This window comes from Schistocerca serialis, chromosome 1, assembly GCF_023864345.2.
Source record: "Schistocerca serialis cubense isolate TAMUIC-IGC-003099 chromosome 1, iqSchSeri2.2, whole genome shotgun sequence".
Lineage (NCBI taxonomy): Eukaryota > Metazoa > Arthropoda > Insecta > Orthoptera > Acrididae > Schistocerca > Schistocerca serialis.
This window is the reverse complement of record NC_064638.1, coordinates 713,370,053-713,391,370: the sequence shown is the minus strand read 5'-3', so window position 1 is coordinate 713,391,370 and position 21,318 is coordinate 713,370,053. Positions and strand designations below refer to the sequence as shown.

General features: G+C 43.8%; 1 protein-coding gene across 1 annotated transcript in view; it reads left to right on the top strand.

The window, feature by feature from the left end:
* LOC126481143 (sushi, von Willebrand factor type A, EGF and pentraxin domain-containing protein 1) overlaps positions 1-21,318 on the top strand; it is a 536,303-nt gene that overhangs the window by 395,606 nt on the left and 119,379 nt on the right. The window contains exons 5-6 of the mRNA XM_050104701.1: positions 8,845-8,940; positions 13,702-13,824. Coding sequence (XP_049960658.1) covers positions 8,845-8,940; positions 13,702-13,824 — 219 coding nt within the window. The remainder of the gene's footprint in view (positions 1-8,844; positions 8,941-13,701; positions 13,825-21,318) is intronic.

The following is a 21,318-nucleotide window of genomic DNA, read 5'->3' as shown; positions in this document are numbered from 1 at the left end:
CGCTGATATGAAACTTCCTGGGAGATTAAAAATGTGTGCCGGACCGAGACTTTTTTTTTCATTTTGTTCGTTGTAGATCGTTGTGTTTGGTCGTTGCGGACGTCACAGCGACATCCGTTCAAGTTCGTTTGTTGATCGTTCCACTCAGTTTTTTTTATTACAAAGGCCAACCGGCTCTCTGACCGACCACGCTGAGCTACCGTGCCGGCAGACTCGAACTCTGGACCTTTGCTTTTCGCGGACAAGTGGTCTACCAACTGAGCTACCCAAGTACGACTCACGGCCTGTCCTCACAGCTCTGCTTCAGCCGTTACCTCGTCTCCTATCTTCCAAACGTCACAGATATCTGCCAGGAAGTTTCATATCAGCGCACACTCCGCTGCATTCTGGAAACATCCCCCAGGCTGTGGCTAAGCCATGTCTCCGCAGTATCCTTTCTTCCAGGAGTGCTAGTTCTGCATGGTTCGCAGGAAGCTTCTGCGAAGTTTGGAAGGTAGGAGACGAGGTATTGGCGGAAATAAAGGAGTGCGGACAGGGCGTGAGTCGTGCTTGGGTAGCTTCAGTTCGTAGCGCACTTGCCCGCGAAAGGCAAAGGTTCCGAGTTCGAGTCTCGGTCCGGCACACAGTTTTAATCTCCCAGGAAGTTTGAGAGTTGATTCTGTCTGTCATATTAATTACCAAGCTCCACAACCTGTCATTCCTATTTTCTGTTAAAGTTTTTTCTGTTCTTTTTCGGATTCTCTCTATACGTTCTAGCATAGTAAAGATTGGAGTTTGATAAAACTAAAATACCAGAGGCTCGAATTTGGTGGTCCCTTGAGATCAGAGCGTAATGCGCGTACAACTAAAGTCAACAGCGATTTTCAACGAACGTTAGGTCTGCTTTATACGAAAGGGTTTCTTGTCTCTTTCTTGTCCTTTGACTTTTCCCATCAGAGATTAGTCGTTTTTCCTTCCAGCATGCTCCCTTACCCCAATAGACAGCTGCTAACCGCTTCCCACCCATTGTTTGATCAATGTAAAATCCCCATGACAAAGTTTAATTGTTCCCGGGGCCCTCATTGACAGTTTCTTACGCCATCTCTCATTGCTCATTCTTTTAACGTCCCCAGACCACTGAAGACTTTTAATCTCGAGTCTTCTCATTTTCCATCGCCTCACTTCTATTTTTCCCATACTTTAGATGTTTTGACTTTATCTTTATGGATGAGCTACAGATATCTCCTCATAAAATCTGATTTTAAAAATTAACCATAAAATCTAATTTTTTGCCCCTGCCTTGTTGTCCACGACAATGGTGTGTCGAAAGCTAGGAGAATAGAACCTCGATACCAAATTACCTGGAAACCAGGTTGGGGGTTGTGGCAATGGGCTTGGGCTCCATTCTCTGGAAAAAGTTTCAGGCTGCAAAAACCGACCAGTATAAGCTGGAACTTTTTTTGCCTAAGTCGACTTTTGGTTACGGGTGCGCGTCACACACGCCAGTATGTAATCAGCGAGGCGGTCGGTGACGTCAGTACTCAGTTGACTGTCAAGTTTAAAGTTGCGTGTACAGAAAGGGGGATCGGTAACCTCGTCTCGTGTTATCGGTAGTCATCAACTTCTCGCCAACATCACTAATTTTTTAGTTATACATTTAGTGCTTTTGCGCCCTCTTAATCTTCAGTTTATTGTCTGTTTTGTTTTCGCGACTCGTTGCAGAGATTGCACGAGGTCTTGATATTCTGTCGACTAGCGTTGTCTCAGAAGAGAAACAACTACAATAGATTTTACAACACCCAGACAAAGAAAGAGCGTAATTAAGAAAGTAAATAGCTGAAAAACGGTTTTTAATCAAACTTTATTCAACAGTGTAAACTCAGCTATATCAAAGAAGAAAACTAGTTTTGAATTTTGGCACTTATAAAGAAAATAAGACAAAAAAGGTTACGTAAAAGGGCTTTATTTACTTCCTTCTAAATATAGTTTGATCTGTTTGTACGTGTGTGATTCCTGGAGCACATAAATTTTGATGGGTTGACTCGTTCTGTGTGCTGTGGAAAATTTCTCATGCGACTTCCGTCAAGGGCATTAAATATAAATTTGGCTTTGCTCATTAAAAATATCCACTATCATTGCTAGTTCCTTAATGCTGTTAATATATTCCGACTTTCGTTAGACCGATGGTTGCTCATAATCTCTCTTTGACCGTTCAATATTGGCAGAACAAACTTAATTTGGGACGCTGCATGCGCTCGGGACAGATGAGTCTCCAGAAAGGAATAATATGCCAGAGACTCCTTCTCGCTGTTGACCGAGTCAGAAAGTTCTTACTGTCTCTGGCTGCGCAGGTTAATGGCCTAACGTTTCTTGTTTGTCCCCTCTTCCGGTAGAACACTTTTGGTAAAATTCTTATCCTAATTTCGCTACGAGGGGCTCACTGTTCTAAGAGGACCGCCCATCGAATGCTCCCAGCCTGTGTATCTGGTTGCCCAGATTTGCAGTAAACCTGTTTTCTGACTGCTGTGACGTTTCGTAAAACTTCCGAGCAGTGGGTTTTAACTGGTCGCGTGTGAGTAGTATCCCCGTAATTTTACGCAACTCCCGAGCCAGAAAATCGCATACAAGATGCATGACGAGTCGAATTACTAAGCCTTGCAGTCCTTGTAGCAAACGTATGTGACTATCTGCTTCCCCCACACCCTGGTACCGTAATCTAGCACGGACCAGATCAGTGGCAAATAAAGCATGACACTGCAGTGTGAGCGCAGGATGGATTGAGGATTTAATAAGGGGTAATGTGCTCGTAGAAGACTCACTTGTCACGACATGTGGATAGAGACCAAAAAGGCACTAGTATGACAAAGCTTTAGAGGGGCTAAAAACTGAAAAGCGTGCGCCAACTTGTTGTTGTTGTTCTGACTTTCAGTCAGAAGACTTATTTGAGGAAGTTCTGCACGCTAGTCTATCCTGCGCCAGCCTCTTCGTCACTATGTATGTATTGCAATCTACACTAACGGAAAAATATCACAACATCAAAAAATAGTTCATATAGAGTAATGAAATTTTGGGAATACATTTGTCTAGGTAACATATTTAAGTGATTAACGTTACAAGATATCACAGGTTAATGTAAGTGCGAAGTAAGCCATTGCAAATGTGAAATTATGGTTCATTAATACCCGTTGTAAGTGCCAGAAAGTTGAACGCAAGCATGCATATGCGCAAGCATCGTGTTGTACAGGTACTGCACGTCAAAAAATCGTTCAAATGGCTCTGAGAACTATGGGACTCAACTGCTGTGGTCATCAGTCCCCTAGAACTTAGAACTACTTAAACCTAACTAACCTAAGGACATCACACACATCCATGCCCGAGGCAGGGTTCGAACCTGCGACCGTAGCAGTCGCACGGTTCCGCACTGCGCGCCTAGAATCGCGAGACCACTGCGGCCGGCACTGCATGTCAATTTGTGCGACAGATTTCCGTGCCCTGCTCCACTTGGTCGGTCAATATAGGGACGGTTAATGCTGTTTATCGATGACTCAGGAGTTATCGTCCGATGATGTCCCATATGTGCTAGATTGGAGACAGATCTGATGATCGAGCAGATCAAGGTTCAAATAGTTCAAATGGCTCTGAGCACTATGGGACTTAACATCTGAGGTAATCAGTCCCCTAGACTTAGAACTACTTAAACCTAGCTAACCTAAAGACATCACACACATCCATGCCCGAGGCAGGATTCGAACCTGCGACCGTAGCGGTCGCTCGGTTCCAGACTGAAGCGCCTAGAACCGCTCGGCCACAACGACCGGCAGCAGACCAAGGCAACATGTCAATATTCTGTAGAGCGGTACGTGGGCGAGAGTTATTCTGTTGGAGAACACCTCCTGGAATTCTGTTTATGAATGATAGGACAACAGGTCGAATCGCCTGGGTGTCGTAGAACTTTGCAGTCAGAATGTGTGGGATAACCAAGAGAGTGCTCCTTCTGTCATGTGGAATCGTACCGCAGACTATAATTTCAGGTGTACTTGCAGCGTGTCTAGAACGCAGACAGGTTGGTTACAGGCCCTCAAATGGCCTTCTTCTAGCCAACACACGGCCATCACTGGCACCGAGACAGAACCAGCTTTCATTAGAAGACACTAAAGACCTCCACTCTGCCCTCCAATGAGCTCTGGCTTGGCAGCACTGAAGTCGTAAGTAGGGTGGTCCGGGATCAGTGGAATGCACGCTACAGGCCGTCTGGCTCGTAGCTGTACTTGAAGTAACCGATTTGTAACAGTTCATTGTGTCACTGTGGTGCCAACTGCTGCTCAAATTGTTGCTGCAGTACGACGCGCCAAAACCAAACGCCGAACAAGATCGTCTTCTCTCTCGGGTGTCCCACGTGGCCGTCCGGAGCCCGGTCTTCTTGCAACAGTACATTCTCGTGAGCATCGCTGCCAGTAATCATGCACAGTGACTACATTCCTATCAAGTCTTTCTGCATCATTGCAGAAGGAACATCCAGCTTCTCATAGCCCTATTACAGGACCTCGTTCAAATTGAAAGAAGTGTTGATAAAGGCGTCTTTGTCACCGTAAAGGCATCCTTGACTAACATCAGTTCACCACGTCCAATGTCAACAGTATGTCAGTAACGCTCAGGACCGTTGCAGCGTGTATTTAAAGCTAAGCTGATTTGCATTCTCTTAGTGGTGTTACTTCCGTCATTCTTATTCGACTGGCGTGAAATTTGAACAGACATCAATCTTCAGAAGCAGAAACACGCCTACCAACTTCCGTTTATGTTTCACAATTCCTTCTTGGTGCGATTTTTTTTCCCGTCAGTGTACATACTCTTGAAATTGCTTACTGTAGTCAGCCTTAGTGTACCCCTACAATTTGCATCCTCCATACTCTCCTCCATCGCCAAATTAGCTCTTCCTCCCTGTCTTAGGGTATCAATGATGCCTTAATTTAATCAAGTTACGCATAAATATCTTTTGTATCTTATATGATACAGTATCCCTTATCTACCCGTTTGATCTTCAGCATTCGTATCTAGTACCACATTTCAAAACACTCGGTTCTCTTCTTGGTTCTGAGCACTATGGGACTTAACTTCTGAGGTCATCTGTCCCCTAGAACTTAGAACTACTTAAACCTAACTACCTAAGGACATCACACACATCCATGCCCGAGGCAGGATTCGAACCTGCGACCGTAGCGGTCGCGCGGTTCCAGACTGTAGCGCCTAGAACCGTTCGGCCACATCGGCTCTTCTTGTCTGAACTGTTTATCGTCCACGTTTCACTTCCTTACAAGATGTCAAACCAGACAAAAACTTTCATAACAGACTTTCTGACACATAAATTTATGGTTATTTTAAAATATTTCTCTTTTTATTGTTGTTGTCAGTCCGTATATGATGTAGTATTCACTTCTGCCGTCGTCAGTTATTTTACTCCTTTCACTGTCTCATTTTCAATCCAATTCCCCCCCAGCATTGCCTGACTTCATTCGACTACATTCCACAACAGTTGTTTACTTTTGTTGATGTTCATCTTCGGCGACTAACATGATGTGAAAGTCCACCGGATCGTTTGTAATACGGCAGGGAGAACAAGGTGGCACATAATGTACGGTTTTAGAGGAATTCTAACACATAGAAATCGACATGAGGTCTAATACCTAATGCGGTAAGGCGGCGACCACTTTCTGCGGCAGTATATCAAATGCAGCGACCTTTGCATTCGCAATAATGACACTTTGTCAGAGTAGACTACGGTCGCTAGCAGGTACGGACTGCCATATTAAAGATATTCTTACGTGTAAATTGATATAAAATGCTCTTCAGCAGCTGAAATTCGTCAAGAAATTATTACGATCAATTTTGTCACTAAATATTGCGTACAGCTGCATCAGATTGTTCAAAGTGAATGAGTCTGGGATAAAATCCTTCCCTGTCACTGTCCAGCAACCTATTGCCGTCAAGTGACAGCCGCCGTCCGTATCTCGTAGAGGGCATCACATTCGTAAGCTTTCTTAAGAAATTAAATTTATCTATAAAAGGTTTCCAGCAAATTACTCTCCGCAAAGGTACCGTAGTCTTTTGTACGGCTGCTACTCGTAACTTTTTTGTCTGGTAGTGATGCTCTTTAATCGGAACAAGGTTTCTTTAACCCTCGATTGCTCGCGAAGAAAAAGAGCCGGAAGATTACAGCTCAATGTCCCAGCGACGAGACCATTAGAGAGGAAGCGTGTCCACGGATTACAAAAGAATAGGGAATGAAATCGACCATTTACTTTCAAATGCATCATTTTGCTATCTGCCTTATGCGATTAAGGGAAATAAGAGATGAGACTTACGTAAAAGGAATCGAGAATGGTGGTTACCGATCGGAAACCGAGGAGAAGAAGTGTAGAGGATATATACCGTCAATTAGATCGAAACAACATCTAAGTAACGAATACGAAATTTGCAGCCGCTTTTTAATGCTTGTAGCCACTTGGTGAGTGTTGCTCCTCAGACTGAGAGCCCACACTGAAAATCTGTAGGAGCCGTGAAACAGACACTGCGACATCACCGCGGGGGCGTCAGCCAGGCGCTGCTCCGCCGTCAGCTGTCGCCGCAGCAAGTGCCAGCAGGGATCGGGTGGGCACCACCCAGCCGTGAAGCGCACTTCCGGCGCACGCGGAGCTTCCGCGAACCTCTTCCTCGGCGGTACGCTCCTCTCTCGACACCTTCTGCCTGTCCCTGGACTTGTAGAAAAGACTGGAATCTTCCTGCCGCAATACCTCATTGCATCTTAGTGTGCTAGCTCCACAACTAATCTGTTCCCTACGCGAAATTGTACCTGGAGGACTACGTTTCTGGATAAACTGCGAGAGTAAATTCAAGCTATCTGCACTAGGTGGTTCGCTGATAGTTGGAAGAGAGGCCTGCTTGACTCATATCTTCTAAAGATGTTTCGTTGACCCCATGGAATTTTTCTCCTTAGGTCGCGGCTTCTAATATACCTACTTACACAACTGAAAATAAGTGCGATCACTGAGCTGGCTAAAAATGTTCACAGTCTTTGATTTAAAAAGGACGATGTCATCTTAGTTATTTGTCCCATAGTCCAGCTGTGTGAAATAAGGTAACAGTTATATCTGGCGATATACACTCACGCTCATAAATTAAGGATAATGCTGATACACGGTTAAACAGCGCTCTAGTGGGCGGTTTGCGGTTTTAAATCACCTCGGGGTATGACCATGCGGTGGGTTTGACCGTCGCACGGTGACGCTAGCAGCAGGCCGCATACGCAGAGGTGTGTTGGTGCACGTCAGCGACTAAGTGTGCAGTCGTTTCCAGACGTCCTAATGCTGACTGTGTGTTGAAAATGGATCAAAGAACACATATTGGTGACTTTATGAGGGGTAGAATACTAGGGCGACTGGAGGCTGGTCAAACGCAGCAGGTCGTAGCACGGGCCCTCTGTGTGCCACAAAGTGTGATCTCAAGATTATGGCAACGATTCCACAGACAGGAAACGTGTCCAGGCGCTATAGTACGGGACGTCCACAGTGTATAACACCACAGGAAGACCGATATCTCATCATCAGTGCCCGCAGACGGCCACGAAGTACTGCAGGTAGCCTTGGTTCAAATGGCTCTGAGCACTATGGGATTTAACTGCTGAGGTCATCAGTCCCCTAGAACATAGAACTACTTAAATCTAACTAACCTAAGGACATCACACACATCCATGCCAGAGGCAGGATTCGAACCTGCGACCGTAGCGGTCACGCGGTTCCAGACTGTAGCGCCTAGAACCGCTCGGCCACCCCGGCCGGCTAACTTCAGTTCCTCTTTCTCTTTTCTTCTTGCTTTTTATTATTTCAGTGCTATTCATCATCATCTCGCCAACTTACAGTTTTCTTTCCTATCTCTATACTGTTGCAGATTTCTGTAATTTTCTGTTCTTCCTTACTGTTTCTATTCACTATTTTTCTAACTTCCAGTTGTGTGAGGTATTGTTGACTCCATTTTTCATAAATGACTCGTATTAGTATTGCTGGTCTGTTCTCATTCATTCGGTAGAGATGACCCCAAAAGACGGACGTACCTAAGCGGGCGACGGGTAATAGGCTACTTGCTGCCTCGCTCCCTTCCACTAAGAAAAAAAAGAATGATCTTTGCCAATTAACTTCTTACATCCTGCCCGGACTTAGAGACAGGCATATCAGTTCAGTATCAGCTTGAAGAAAGCCAATGCATCTAATACAAACTGACTAGCAGCAGTGCATCCAGAGCTATTTGAAGTGAAATCCAAAACACTTCATCGTTTGCCGCCCTATTCCTTGCAACTGAAAATTCACATTGTTCTCGGTTCTAAGAACCTCCAGTAGCGTTGTACCAATAATATGCGATGTATTTCCTCGTGTTACCAACCAATGTGTTCGTAAGTAATTGAATATTACCTTACTGAGAGCAAAATAAAATGTACAGCTCTCTGTCAGTTAAAGAACATTGTAGGTAGTAGGTACCTGTAATAAAGTGGTAGCATTAGTGTTTTTAGTGATTACTAAACACTTTTTTTTATAATTTTGAGCTTTTATTTTTTTTTAAGAAAATGTTTTCAGTTTCTTTCACTCTCCTACTTCTACGAAATTAATAGAGCTGCTCCCCTCTTGTATAGATCCTGGATACGTTCTTGCGTCAGAATGTTTGAACATTCACTCTTACATTATCGCTGATATTATCTGTCTATTTGGATACGCTCCACGCTATTTTTTCAGTTTCCAGCCTTCATTTTTTTAACGTAAGTAGATTGAGTCTTAATTATTTGGTTATATTCAATCACTGAAAACAGTTTGTTGTTTACAGGCCATCAACCACTAAAGGACATCGAAATCCGTGTGGGGAACTCCAGCACGGATCTACAGAGGAATCCACTTTGCGCCTGGTTTCCGGGAACTATTGGTGAGTAAACACCATCTCAACGGCACGTAAACATCAGAACTTGGTAATTTTGTAGAAAAATTATACTGTTGTACTTCGAAAACTGTTGGGTTGGACAATTCAAAGCCATGAGTGGCTATGTGCAGAAGTATTGTTTCAGGCGAGACGTTCCAATCCAAAGCATTTTTTCTCTAATCGTATAATAGTTACAATACGCGCTGAAGTAGGATAACAGTTCAGCATTCGTGACAGTTATTAATGATAACGATACTGCAGTACATTACCAAAATAGCTGGAAAATTCAAGTATACGTAACAAAGCAGTTTCATTACTGCGCGTCTCATAGCTTGTGGCGAAGCTTTACGGCTTTCCTAAGAACTGACGCAACGTAGTGTCGGCGGCATTAGGCATCCTGGATGGAGCACAGCTTTCTCTTACAGCAGGTTCGACTATGGTAGATTTCATCGTAGGAAACACATAGCAACTTACAACATCGCAAGTCAGTGCCCACGAAAATATAGAATGAACACTGCTCGTGCTGTGAGTCTTTTTTTTTTTTAATGGAGTACTTATTAACACTTTGAGCGACATGCCAATAATATTAGGTTGCCTTCAGTGTTGGAAAGAATGACACGCCCATAATATTTCGGGCAAAGCATCTTAGTAAAGATGACATGCCCATAATACGCGATCCAGCCACACTAATGTGACCACCACCTATGTTCGACGTTAACGCGCAATAACCACCCACAGGTGGCATGTAGCAGTACGAGCAGTGGTGCGTATTAAAGCGTGTCGAGGGTACGCAGAGAAACAGTGCAGTCGTTCTCATAATGCGTAAACGGAGCGATTTAGCTGACATCGAAAAGGGCATGATCATTGGCTTCGGGCCAAGGATGGAAGTATTTCCGAAACAGCTAAGTCTGTAAACTATTCGTGTGCCGCCGTTGTTTGAAGCGTACCAGGCATGGCAAAAAGGCGTTATCCAAAACCAGCCCCGAGATAGCTGTGGTGCCCAACGCTCCATAGTTGACAGGGGGAATGACGGCTGCGGTGATGTGTACAGGCAAACAGATGTGCAACTGTTGAGCAACTGACAGTCCAGATGAACCAAGGGTCTACCAACAGTGTCTCCTCAACGACTGCCCAGCGGACGTTGCTGTGAATGGGCCTCAGCTGCCGGCGCCTGGCTCATGCATCCATGCTAATCGCTGTTATTGGCGACGAAGGCTGGAATTTGCACGTCAGTGTCGTAACTGCACGTCCACTGAGTGGCGACAGGTGGCCTTTTCAGACGAATCACATTTTGTGGTCTATCAAACAGATGACCGTTGTCGTGTATGGCCTGTAACGTCTTAAAGCACACACTCTGCAGCAATCGTCGGAAGAGTCCAGGGCAGAAGAGAGAGCTTTGTGGTCTAGGGAACGTTTTCGTGGAATTCCCTGGATGATTTCACCGGGAAGGCACAATGGATGAACACAAATATGTATCTACCCTTAGGGATCATGTCCTCCCCTACGTGCAGTTTGTTTTTCCTCGGTACGATGACATCTACCAACAAGACAACGCAACGTGTCACGCATCTCGTAGTGTACGCGCGTGATTCTAATAGCACCAGGATGAATTTACCGCTCTCATATGACCACCACATTACCCGGATTGAAACGCACTCGAGAATCTGTGGGACCACCTCGATGGGCTGTTGGCGCCTCAAACGAGCTGGCCACGCCAATGGATTCGGCAGGGTCCACATCCGTCTCGGTACCTTCCAGAACCTAATTGCCTCTCTTCCTGCAAGTCTTACAGTGGTCCTACCTGCAAAAGGTGGTTATTCAGGCATTTAACAGGTGGTCACCGTAACGTAACTGCTTTATGTATTACGGGCTTGGCACCCCTCGCTACTACGTTGTACCCAAAAATTATTAGCATGGCGCACTTTCCAACATTGAAGGCACCATGATATTAGGCGCATGGCACTCAAAGTGTTAAAAATATATCTGTTAATTATATTCCTTTAATACATAATATACTGAGTAATTCAGTCCTTACGTACTGCGTAACAACAACACACTATGTGATCAAAAGTATCCGGACACCTGGCTGAAAATGACAAGTTCGTGCCGCCCTCCATCGGTAACGCTGGAATTCAATATTTGGCCCACCCTTAGCCTTGATGACAGCTTCCACTCTCGCAGGCATACGTTCAATCAGGTGCTGGAATGTTTCTTGGGGATTGGAAGCACATTCATCACGGAGTGCTGCACTGAGGAGAGGTATCTATGTCGGTCGGTGGGGCCCGGCACGAAGTCGGCGTTACAAACATCCCAAAGGTGTTCTGAAGGATTCAGGTCAGGATCCTGTGCAGGCCAGTCCATTACAGGAACATTACTGTCGGGTAACCACTCCGCCACAGGCCGTGCATTATAAACAGATGCTTGATCGTGTTGAAAGATGCGATCGCCATCCCCGAATTGTTCTTCAACAGTGGGAAGCAAGAAGGTGCTTAAAACAACAGGCCTGTGCTGTGACATTTCCACGCAAAACAACAAGGGGTGCAAGCCCCCTCCACGAAAAACACGACCACACTATAACACCACCGCCTCCGAATTTTGCTGTTGCAATATACGCTGGCTGATGACGTTCATCGGGCATTCGCCATACCAACACCCTGCCTTCGGACCGGCACATTGTGTAGCGTGATTCGTCACTCCATACAACGTTGTTCAATCGTGCAATGTTTACGCTCCTTAAACCTAGCGAGGCGTCGTTTGGCATTTACCGGCGTGATGTGTGGCTTATGAGCAGCCGCTCGACCTTGAAATCCAAGTTTTTTCATGTCCCGCCTGTCACCGGCCGCCGTGACCGAGCGGTTCTAGGCGCATCAGTCCAGAACCGTGCGACTGATACGGTTGCAAGTTCGAATGGGATGGATGCGTGTGATGTCCTTAAGTTAGTTAGGTTTAAGTAGTTCTGAGTTCTAGAGGACTGATGACCTCAGATGTTAAGTCCCATAGTGCTCAGAGCCATTTGAATCTAATTGTCATAGTACTTGCAGCGGATCCCGATGCAATTTGGAATTCCTGTGTGATGCTCTGGATAGATGTCTGCCTATTACACATTACGACCCTCTTCAACTGTCGGCGGTCTCTGTCAGTCAACAGACGAGATCGACATGTACGCTTTTGTACTGTACGTGTCCCTTCACGTTTTCATTTCACTATTACATCGGAAACAGTGGACCTACGGATGTTTAGGAGTGTGGAAATCTCGCGTACAGACGTATGACACAAGTGACACCCAGTCACCTGAGCATGTTCGAAGTCCGTGAGTTCCGCAGAGCGTCCCATTCTGCTCTCTCACGACGTCTAATGACTACTGAGGTCGCTGATATGGAGTACCTGGTAGTAGGTGGCAGCAGAATGCACCTAATACGGAAAACATATATATTTGGGGGTGTCTGGATACTTTTGATCACATGGTGTACTAAAACAAACGTGGTAACAATTAGTGACGAAACCACCGCAACTGCATCTTTAACGAACTTAAATTAGCACTGCAAGTACACATTTGTAGCCCTGAGAAGTCCTATATTGCAAATAACTTGATTCAAAGCAGTAGCAACAATAGAGACGAAAGGCAAAAACATTTTCATCGGCTCAAAATGTTGCGAAAGACACCGTCATCAAACGTTCTCCGTCGGAATTACGAACATTCAGAATATTACCACACCATGGAGAAGTTCTTACTTCTTCGTCCGCAAAAGATAAGTTCATTTTTAAGACAACGAGAATTGTGCATGTGTGCTTGACATGTCATTACTTGTTCTTCATTCATATATACAAACACACTCGTACATCAGTATCACATTTTGCCAAATCATTATGGAGCTGTTATGCTGGGCACAGAAGTCGCTAGCATGAAGTTTATATTTCATCATCAGTCAACGTATTTATGTCCCATTACATCTCAGTAATGATCTACGAACTGTGAGACGGTGATTCTGTTGACTGTGGTACTGTGTCTGTCATATGAGATCTGGTGTTCTTGTAGCAAAATAAGCAGTGTGCCAGTTAGTCACTGCATATTATCTGAAGCAAAGTGAGAAGCTAAAAATAAATAAATCGAAAACTTCTCCAAAACAGAATGTAGTTTTCATAAAATTCACAAGACGAGATTAAATTTCGTGCAGTAATAAAAACCTTTATACCGGAATAGTTCCATTTTTGCTAACATTGAGCCAGTTCTCTGAATAACTGTATAGCGCAGTTCACAGTTGTGTGCAATCACACTTCCATCAAGGGGTTTATCTAAATACGGTACGTTCACTGTCATTCGCCGTTATTTTTCATTTGTACCTGACAGAAAATCTGTGTAAATAATGACAATCAGGAGTTGCGGAACAGCTGAAATCGCTAAATAAAAACACAACCATGTTGTTTTTTTGTACATTTCTATTAGTATCGTATCGCATTAATGACAATATTAATGGGATTATTAATTTTTCACTCTTTCTGGTACTTGTAGATCTCCTGATGATTTACAAAATCTCCACTCAATGCGGACGTCTATGCTGCACACTTCCGTATCATGCGCGTAAATGGCAGAGAGACAATGGAAAACAATTTCCACTCATTTTTTGCGACGAGCACAATTTTGGCTGCATTATCATCACATTCACTTCCAAACTAAAGCACGTGTGACAAATTTTTGCACATAATAAAATTTGTTATGTTCAGTATTTACTTAGACAATTTCTTATTGTTAGGCGTGTTTTGTTTCAGAGGAGGGCGTAACGAAGACGTTCTCGTGCGCTCGGATGCTGGTAGGGCAGTACGTGTTCCTGCAGCTGGTTGGCGTAGAGGGGTCGCTGTCCGTCTGCGAGGTGGAGGTCTTCACGCCGGAAGGTAAGGGAACGGCTTCACGCACCGGAACGCCGTGTCCTCGAACAACAACGCCAGGGACTGTGCGTTTATGCACCACATCGCCACAGCTCATAAGAACCCCCATAAGTCAACCCATTTCTTCAAGTACAATAATCGCAAGCACATTGACTCAAATTCAGGATTTATCATGAATCAGAACATTTGGGAAGAGGGTATACAACTTGCAAGGGGACAGTCCGAACTTCACCTCCCAGAACTGTGAATTGGTTCATATTGATAGGTTGTATAGCGCTTGACTAGGAATTCAGCATATGTTAACAGGAAGGCGCAACTGTCAACCGTTTTCGAGAAGAAAGGGTTTGAAAATTTGAGGCTTGTTCATATACTTCGTAGGGTCGCTACAAAGCAAGGAGCCTGTAGTTGGGCTAGTAACTTACTGAGGATAAAATCTTCTCGGGTTGACAGCCGAGTCAATGGTGAACAACACATTGACTCGGCTGTCAACCCGAGAAGATTTTATCTCCGAGATTCGCCGAGAAAGCCTGTGTTCTCATATATTAACTTACTTTCATAAGCGCGAAGTTTCTGGGTCGAATCTCGCCTCTGATACATTTTTTAATCCCATGTAAGTCTAACAACAGATTTATTACAGCTGACAAATTATTAATATTTAATTATTCATTTACTATTTTTCTAACCATTATCCTGAAAAAAGGAGATAAATTTTTCTTCTTAAGGAGATTAGAAAAACAGGCTACACAGGAACTTTAAATCAAATCACTCTAATCATTTTGTTTATACATTTTTACCCAGTATAATGTGTAACCTATGAAGCACTGCACGAATCATGGTGATACTGATCCGAGAAAAATGGAAAACAATAATTATTGCAACATACAGCACATACATGAAACTCGAATTTTTCCATATCCATGGTTTTTCCAATGCGCCTGTAGTAACACAAACTTTGTTTACATTCACAAACAGTTCTCGGTCGCTGCACAATTTAGTGGTGTCCACCGATATCGATCAGTATCACCTAATATTGGTGCATACAGCACACAAAAAAGTAGTACCAGCAGTGTGATTCGATCATGAGACCTTGCGCTCCTGAAACTAAGCTGTTACTCGCACGGCTGTGGACTCCTTGAATGCTAGAGACCCTACAACGTACAACAGCACTTTACAGTTTTCAAACTCAATTTCCCCAGAAACGGTTGAGAGTTGCGTCTTCCTGTTTAGGTATGTTGAAGTCATAATCGTGCCGTACAGTGCTGTCATTATAAATCAAATCGGTGAGGGGAAGTTCGTACGGTCACCTTGTTCGTATAAAAAACAAAACCGTTTTCAACTTTCATCCAGGACTTCTTGGTTATGCACAGAATATAATCAAAAAAATACTCTGATAAGCCAATGAAAGTTGTTGGAACTGAAACACGTGTAGAAGCAATGAAGAACACAGCAAGTTTGTAGATCGAATTAGTCAGCTAATGGTGACAAGAGCCTGACCGAGACTCGAACTCGGGACCTTTGCTTTGCGCGGGAAAGTGCTCTACCAATGGACCTACCCAAGCAAGACACGATCCGTCCTCACAGCTTTATTTCGGCCAGTACTATATCTCCTACCTTCCAAACTTCACAGAAATTCTCCCGCTGAACAGGCAGAACTAGCAGACCTGCAAGAAAGGATATTGCGGAGACATGTCTTATTCACAGCCTAGGGGATGTTTCCAGAATGAAATTTTCCCTCTGCAGCGGAGCGTGTGCTGGTATTAAACTTCCTGGTACATTAAAACTGTGTGCCTGACTGAGACTCGAGTTCGGGACCTTTGTCTTTCGCGGGCAAACGCTCTACCGCCCAGCACTCGTCCGCGAAAGGCAAAGGTGCTGAGTTCGAGTCTCAGTCCGGCACACAGTTTTAATCTGCCAAGAAGTTTCATATCAGCCTACAATCGGCTGCAGAGTGAAAATTTTATTCTGGAGTGCAAAAACAGTTGATAATATCTATGAGGGTGTGCTGAAAAGTAATACCTCTGAATTTTTTATTCTGTTCGTGCTATCAGTTGAGAAATTATACGTCATGCATACTTCTCGGTCGAGATTTTCGCTTCGCTGACGCAAGTTGCAACACACTGCTGCTAGAACGCTCCGGATTGTAGCGAGTGACAAAGCGGCATGTAACGTAACTATGTCGGTGCGTGAGAAAGCGTGCTGTACTCGAGTTTCTAACAGCGAAAGAGTTCGTCCATCCATGGAGCACTCCGTCCTTAAGCATGACAATGTCAGATCCCACACGAGCGCTGCAACATCTGCAACAAACCTACACCTTGGCTTCATTATCGTCGATCATCCTCCATACAGTGCCGACTTGGCCCCATCCGATTTTGATCCGTTTCCAAAGCTTAAAGAACACCTTCGAGGCTTTCACTTTGACAGTGCTGAAGCGATGCAAGCAGACGAGATGTTGTGGCTCCGTCAACAAAGTCAGACTTTCTACAGTGACGGTATCAACAAACTGACCTCTAGGGAGAAATATGTTCGTCACCAGGGTAACTATGTTCAGAGAAAAAATGTAGACATGAAGAATAAACATGTGAAACGTTAATGAAGTTTGTTTTATTTAAAGAGCTTTAAGAGTTTTCACATAAAAAATTCCGAAGCATTACTTTTAAGCACGCCCCCGTAGATGAGTCAGATGAAAAAATATCCATTAACATAGTTTAATTGGTGAAAAGTCAGCGATCTAATGGCCCAAGGAATGACTTTCAAACCTCTTACAGGCTCCTGAGTGCTAAAAGATTTACTTTCACAGTCTCAGTTGCACACATGATTAATACTTTCGATCATTCAGTGATCCTCCTGCTATCTAGTTTCAAAAAATAAAAATTGTCTCGCACTGCCTCAGACTGTGAAAATGTACGTCTTTTAAACATACGGTTACGATATCTCTCGCGATGAGATGTCGTACATTATCAAAATTTTTGCAGGTTTCGCAGTGAAAAATAGTATTCAGTTTCTGAAACTAGGTCTGAAGACTATAATTGAAATATCTGAAGTAGTCATTATTAATAATGCATGCAACTGGGACAATGAACATAAATATTTTAATACATCCTTAAATTGTCTTCTTCTGTCTACACTTTACTCTTCATTACTATTGTTAAAATAGTATCTTAAATTTAGTCTTAGGTCAAACTTTGGACTTTTTTTACATTTTACTTTCCATTCTTCCCATCACGAATTAGGTTTCCGGTTCTTCCACAACGCTTTAGTAAACTGCCGGCACAGGTCCTTCATCAAAACTTACGCTTACTCTTCCTCTCATTCTTCTAAAAAATGAGCTAGTTCCGTCTCAATGACCTCGCTGTCAGCGGGACGTAAAAGTCTGTAAGTAAAATATTCTTTTCTAGTTTATGTGCGAAATGTCGTATACGACCGTAGGTACAAATCACTAAAGGTCAATGCCGTTGCTCCACGGAAGCCTGTCAAAATAAGTGGTCTTCGCGCTTCCAAGGCATTCTGGTTGACGGGTTTACAGTTACCGCAAAAGCGACAGGAACAACTGAAAGCACCGAGGCGGACACGGGGCCATCAGCGGTCCAACAGCACTGCGAGCGCTTTGCTGGAATTTTACCATGCAGATAAAATTTTTATCCAAACTGTTTCCTAGAAAGATAGAATCTAGTTTAAAAACCGCCATTTCACTTTAACTTCTGATACCTTTTTCTTAGCCTGATACTCAAAAGAGGAATTATTATCACCATTATAGCGAAGTTTCCCTAGCATTATGAGTGACGTTTGTCCTTATTAAGCTTGTGCAGCAGAAGCTAAGATATTGGGAAACCAGCGTGCCACCAACTAATAACGACAGTTGTAGCTCTATTGCTTTACGTGACAATTGTAGTACATTCAGAAGGCTGTTCGGCTTTTGCTCACATTCGCAGAAACGCAGTATAATAGAATCATTATCATAAACGCAGGTTTCTGCCTTTCTTTTAGTCAAGATTCAGTCGAATAGTTAGAACGAAAGAACACGGACAAAACTCCGTATCGACTACAGGATCAACTGAGGTAAAGCACTTGCTCTGTGTATGTTTGGGGGGGGGGGGGGGCGGGTTGAGGGAAGAAATCATCTGCGCTCTTGTCAACGTTTAAGGTCGCTTGGAAACCGCACTGAGAAATGAAAGTATTAATTGTTTCGGCTTATTTTTTATTATAATGTCGCCTTTAGAGCGGCAACGTTAAAGAATTCCCGTTCAAGGAAAATAATTCATTTTTTATCTTTGTTTTTCGTATTGCATTCAGCATGTAGGTTTCAAACTATGGGTATTCCGATAGACATACTTCCCGTAAAACCAATGGGCTCTTCTAAGCAATTTATTGTCGGCAGCCGGTCGGAGTGGCCGATCGGTTCTAGGCGTTACGGTCTGGAACCGCGCGTCCGCTATGGTCGTAGGTTCGAATCCTGCCTCGGGCATGGATGTGTGTGATGTCCTTAGGTTAGTTAGATTTAAGTAGTTCTAAGTTCTAAGGGACTGATGACCTCAGAAGTTAAGTCCCATAGTGCTCAGAGCCATTTTTTTTTATTGCTGGCAAATAATGAGCAAGTGACGAACACTGCTATGTACAAGCATAGAATTTCATACATTGTCAACAGAGCTATTCGTCTACGTGTCTAACACATGGCAATAAACCATTCAGGTAAACAGGAGTGAAGAAGACACCCTCTATTCCAGACAGGAAATTTATAGGAGTGTGGTGATATTATGTTCCTAGTGGACGGTGGCTGGTCCCTAATCTCCACTCTATTCTCAAACACTTTAAAATGCAACGAGATGAGATTCGCTTATTTACAGGATAGTAAAATTACTTTACAAAATGTATTTGACACTCTAATGGATTCTATGCGGGGACTTCAAAAAGTGAGTTACACGTTATTATGGCGGGCCAGGTAACTTTTATTGAACGCTGCACTAAATGATACAGGTTCATGACACTACTTTTCTCAATAGCCACCAAAACTATTCCCATTCAGAAAGATCTACAAATCGATATGAAACTGCAAGATCGTCTGCATATTGGAATTTACGGCATATGGAATTCGGCAGGACTGCTAGGTAGAGGTTGAATAACACAGCAAGAACACAGACTTGAGGCAGGGCATCTTTGAGCACATGCCATCTACTCTTCTTTTCACCTTGGTGTACTTTAAACTGCCTAGCGCTTAACATGCTGCTTAAGATGTTACCTAGAGTTTTACAAGATACTGTTTACAAAAACAGCTTCACTAAACTCCGTGATTATTTTAAGACGCAGTGGCTTACACCTAATGCTTGTAAAACAGATGTACTAGTATACCTTTCCATCTCTCTACTTGCGTAGCATCGGCAAAGGTCAGCCTACAGTTTGGCCCTCTTAGCACAGTCGAGTAAACCCATAAGCCAAAATAGCTTGGTGCCACATTAGAACGGTCGGTGACATATCATAAACTCTAAAAAGGTACACACAGGAGTGAAATTGGTGAGGAAGCTGGTAGGTATAACATGAGGAGCGAATACATCAGTCCTCCGTGAAGGATACCTTGCGCTGGTATACCCTGCAGCTAAATACGTATTACGCACCAGTTTGGCCCCACTGCGCCCGTGTGATGAAAATTGGAGTTCATTTGAATGCAGCTATGAGAACCATTAGTGACACAGTCAGATCTATACCTACATGCTGGCTGCCAATACTGTCGAGCATCGCTCGAGCTCACCTTCGAAAGGCGTTCTCTACATGTTTGCAGTAAGATTCTAAAAATGAATCCATCCCTCCTCACGAAGTCTTACTTTCGCTGCCTAGCAAACACCTCAAATCCAGATGATCAGCATGTGAAGCATGCTCTCCACTAGGTTCAATCGGAACGCTGAACGGTAAAGGGAGTGGCAAGGTACCAAAACCGGGAAACAAGAACTTATTGACAAACCAGCTGTTAAATTTTCACGCTTTCGTTATCCTAGGGAGTTATGGGTTAACAGATACTAGACTGGAGAAGGTGTGTGCAAATAAAACACGCACGAGTGGGGCTTGTGCATTGTGGTGAGAATCAGACAATGAGCCACATTGTACGTAAATGAGTGTCCTGACAGGGGTTTCCCTGGTGGTATTCAGTCTCTAAATGAAGCAACCGACGAGGCTCTCCCCAGGATAGAGTGTTCTGACATTCATGTTTGGTCTGGGCTGTTCAATGTTTATAAGAGGTCTGTTCAAAACATTCCGGAACTTCGTCCACAAAATTTTTCTACGCTTACCTTTTACTTATTATGCACAGTCTCCTTCGAAATACTCTCCTCAACAATTGATACACCGCTCCCAATGCCGTTTCCGCTTCCGGAAGCACTCTTGGTACGCTTCTTGTTGGATCGTGCGAAGTGCCGCTGCGAATTTTCTCTTATCTCGTCTGTCGTTGCAAATCTTAGTCCTTTCAACGGGGTTTTCAACTTTGGAAGTAAAAAAATTTGTCCGCAGGGGCCATGTCTGGATAGTATGGAGGATTAGGCAACACAACGATTTCGTTTTTTGTTCAACAGTCGCGCACCAACAGGGATGAATAAGCGGGTGCGTTATCGTGATGCAAGAGCCATGAAATGTCTCGCCACATTTCAGGCCGTTTCCTTCTCATATTTTTCCTCGCAGGCGTCGCAACACGTGCCGACTGTCCCATCGATTAACAGTTTGACTCTGTGGCATGAATTCATGATGAACTAATCCTTCAAAATCGAAGAACACTACCAGCATGGCTTTGACATTTGACCTGACCTGACGAGCCTTTTTTGGTCTTGGAGAACCTTTCCCCTCCCATTGCGAAGATTGAACCGTGGTCTCAACATTATAACCGTAGATCCATGTCTGATTGCCAGTTATAATTCTCTTAAGGAATCTCTCGTTCTCATTTGCGCGATCCAAAAGCTCTTCACAGATTGCGAGGCGAAGATCTTTCTGGTCTTGACTCATGCCGTGGGACGAATCCTGTATCAAGATTTCATGACATGGTCGAACTGAAATGTTACATTATTCTGCAATCGCTCGGACAGTCTTCGATTGCCACGCACAATTTCGTTGACGTTCCAAAGCGTCGTCAGTAGACATCGATGGGTGTCCTGAGAGACGGTCATCTTTAACTTCCGTCCGGCCAGTGTTAAACCGTGTGAACCGTTCGTAATACCGAGTACGGCTAAACAGATACCGTAGGCTTTCTGCATCATTTGGTGTGTTTATGTAAAGGTCTTCTTGAGTTTCACGCAAAAATTAATGCAGACGCGTTGCTCATCTAATTCTGCCATCTCGAAATTCGTAAACTGTGCGACGCAATGTTGTACCCAGTACAAAACTGAACAATAACTAACAGATATACGGTAATGACACTTCCGGCAGTTACATATTAAGCATAGTCATGTACAGATATACCAACCGCATTTCGCTCCAACACACTACTGGCGCGAAATTAGGAATGTTCCGGAATTTTTTGAACAGACA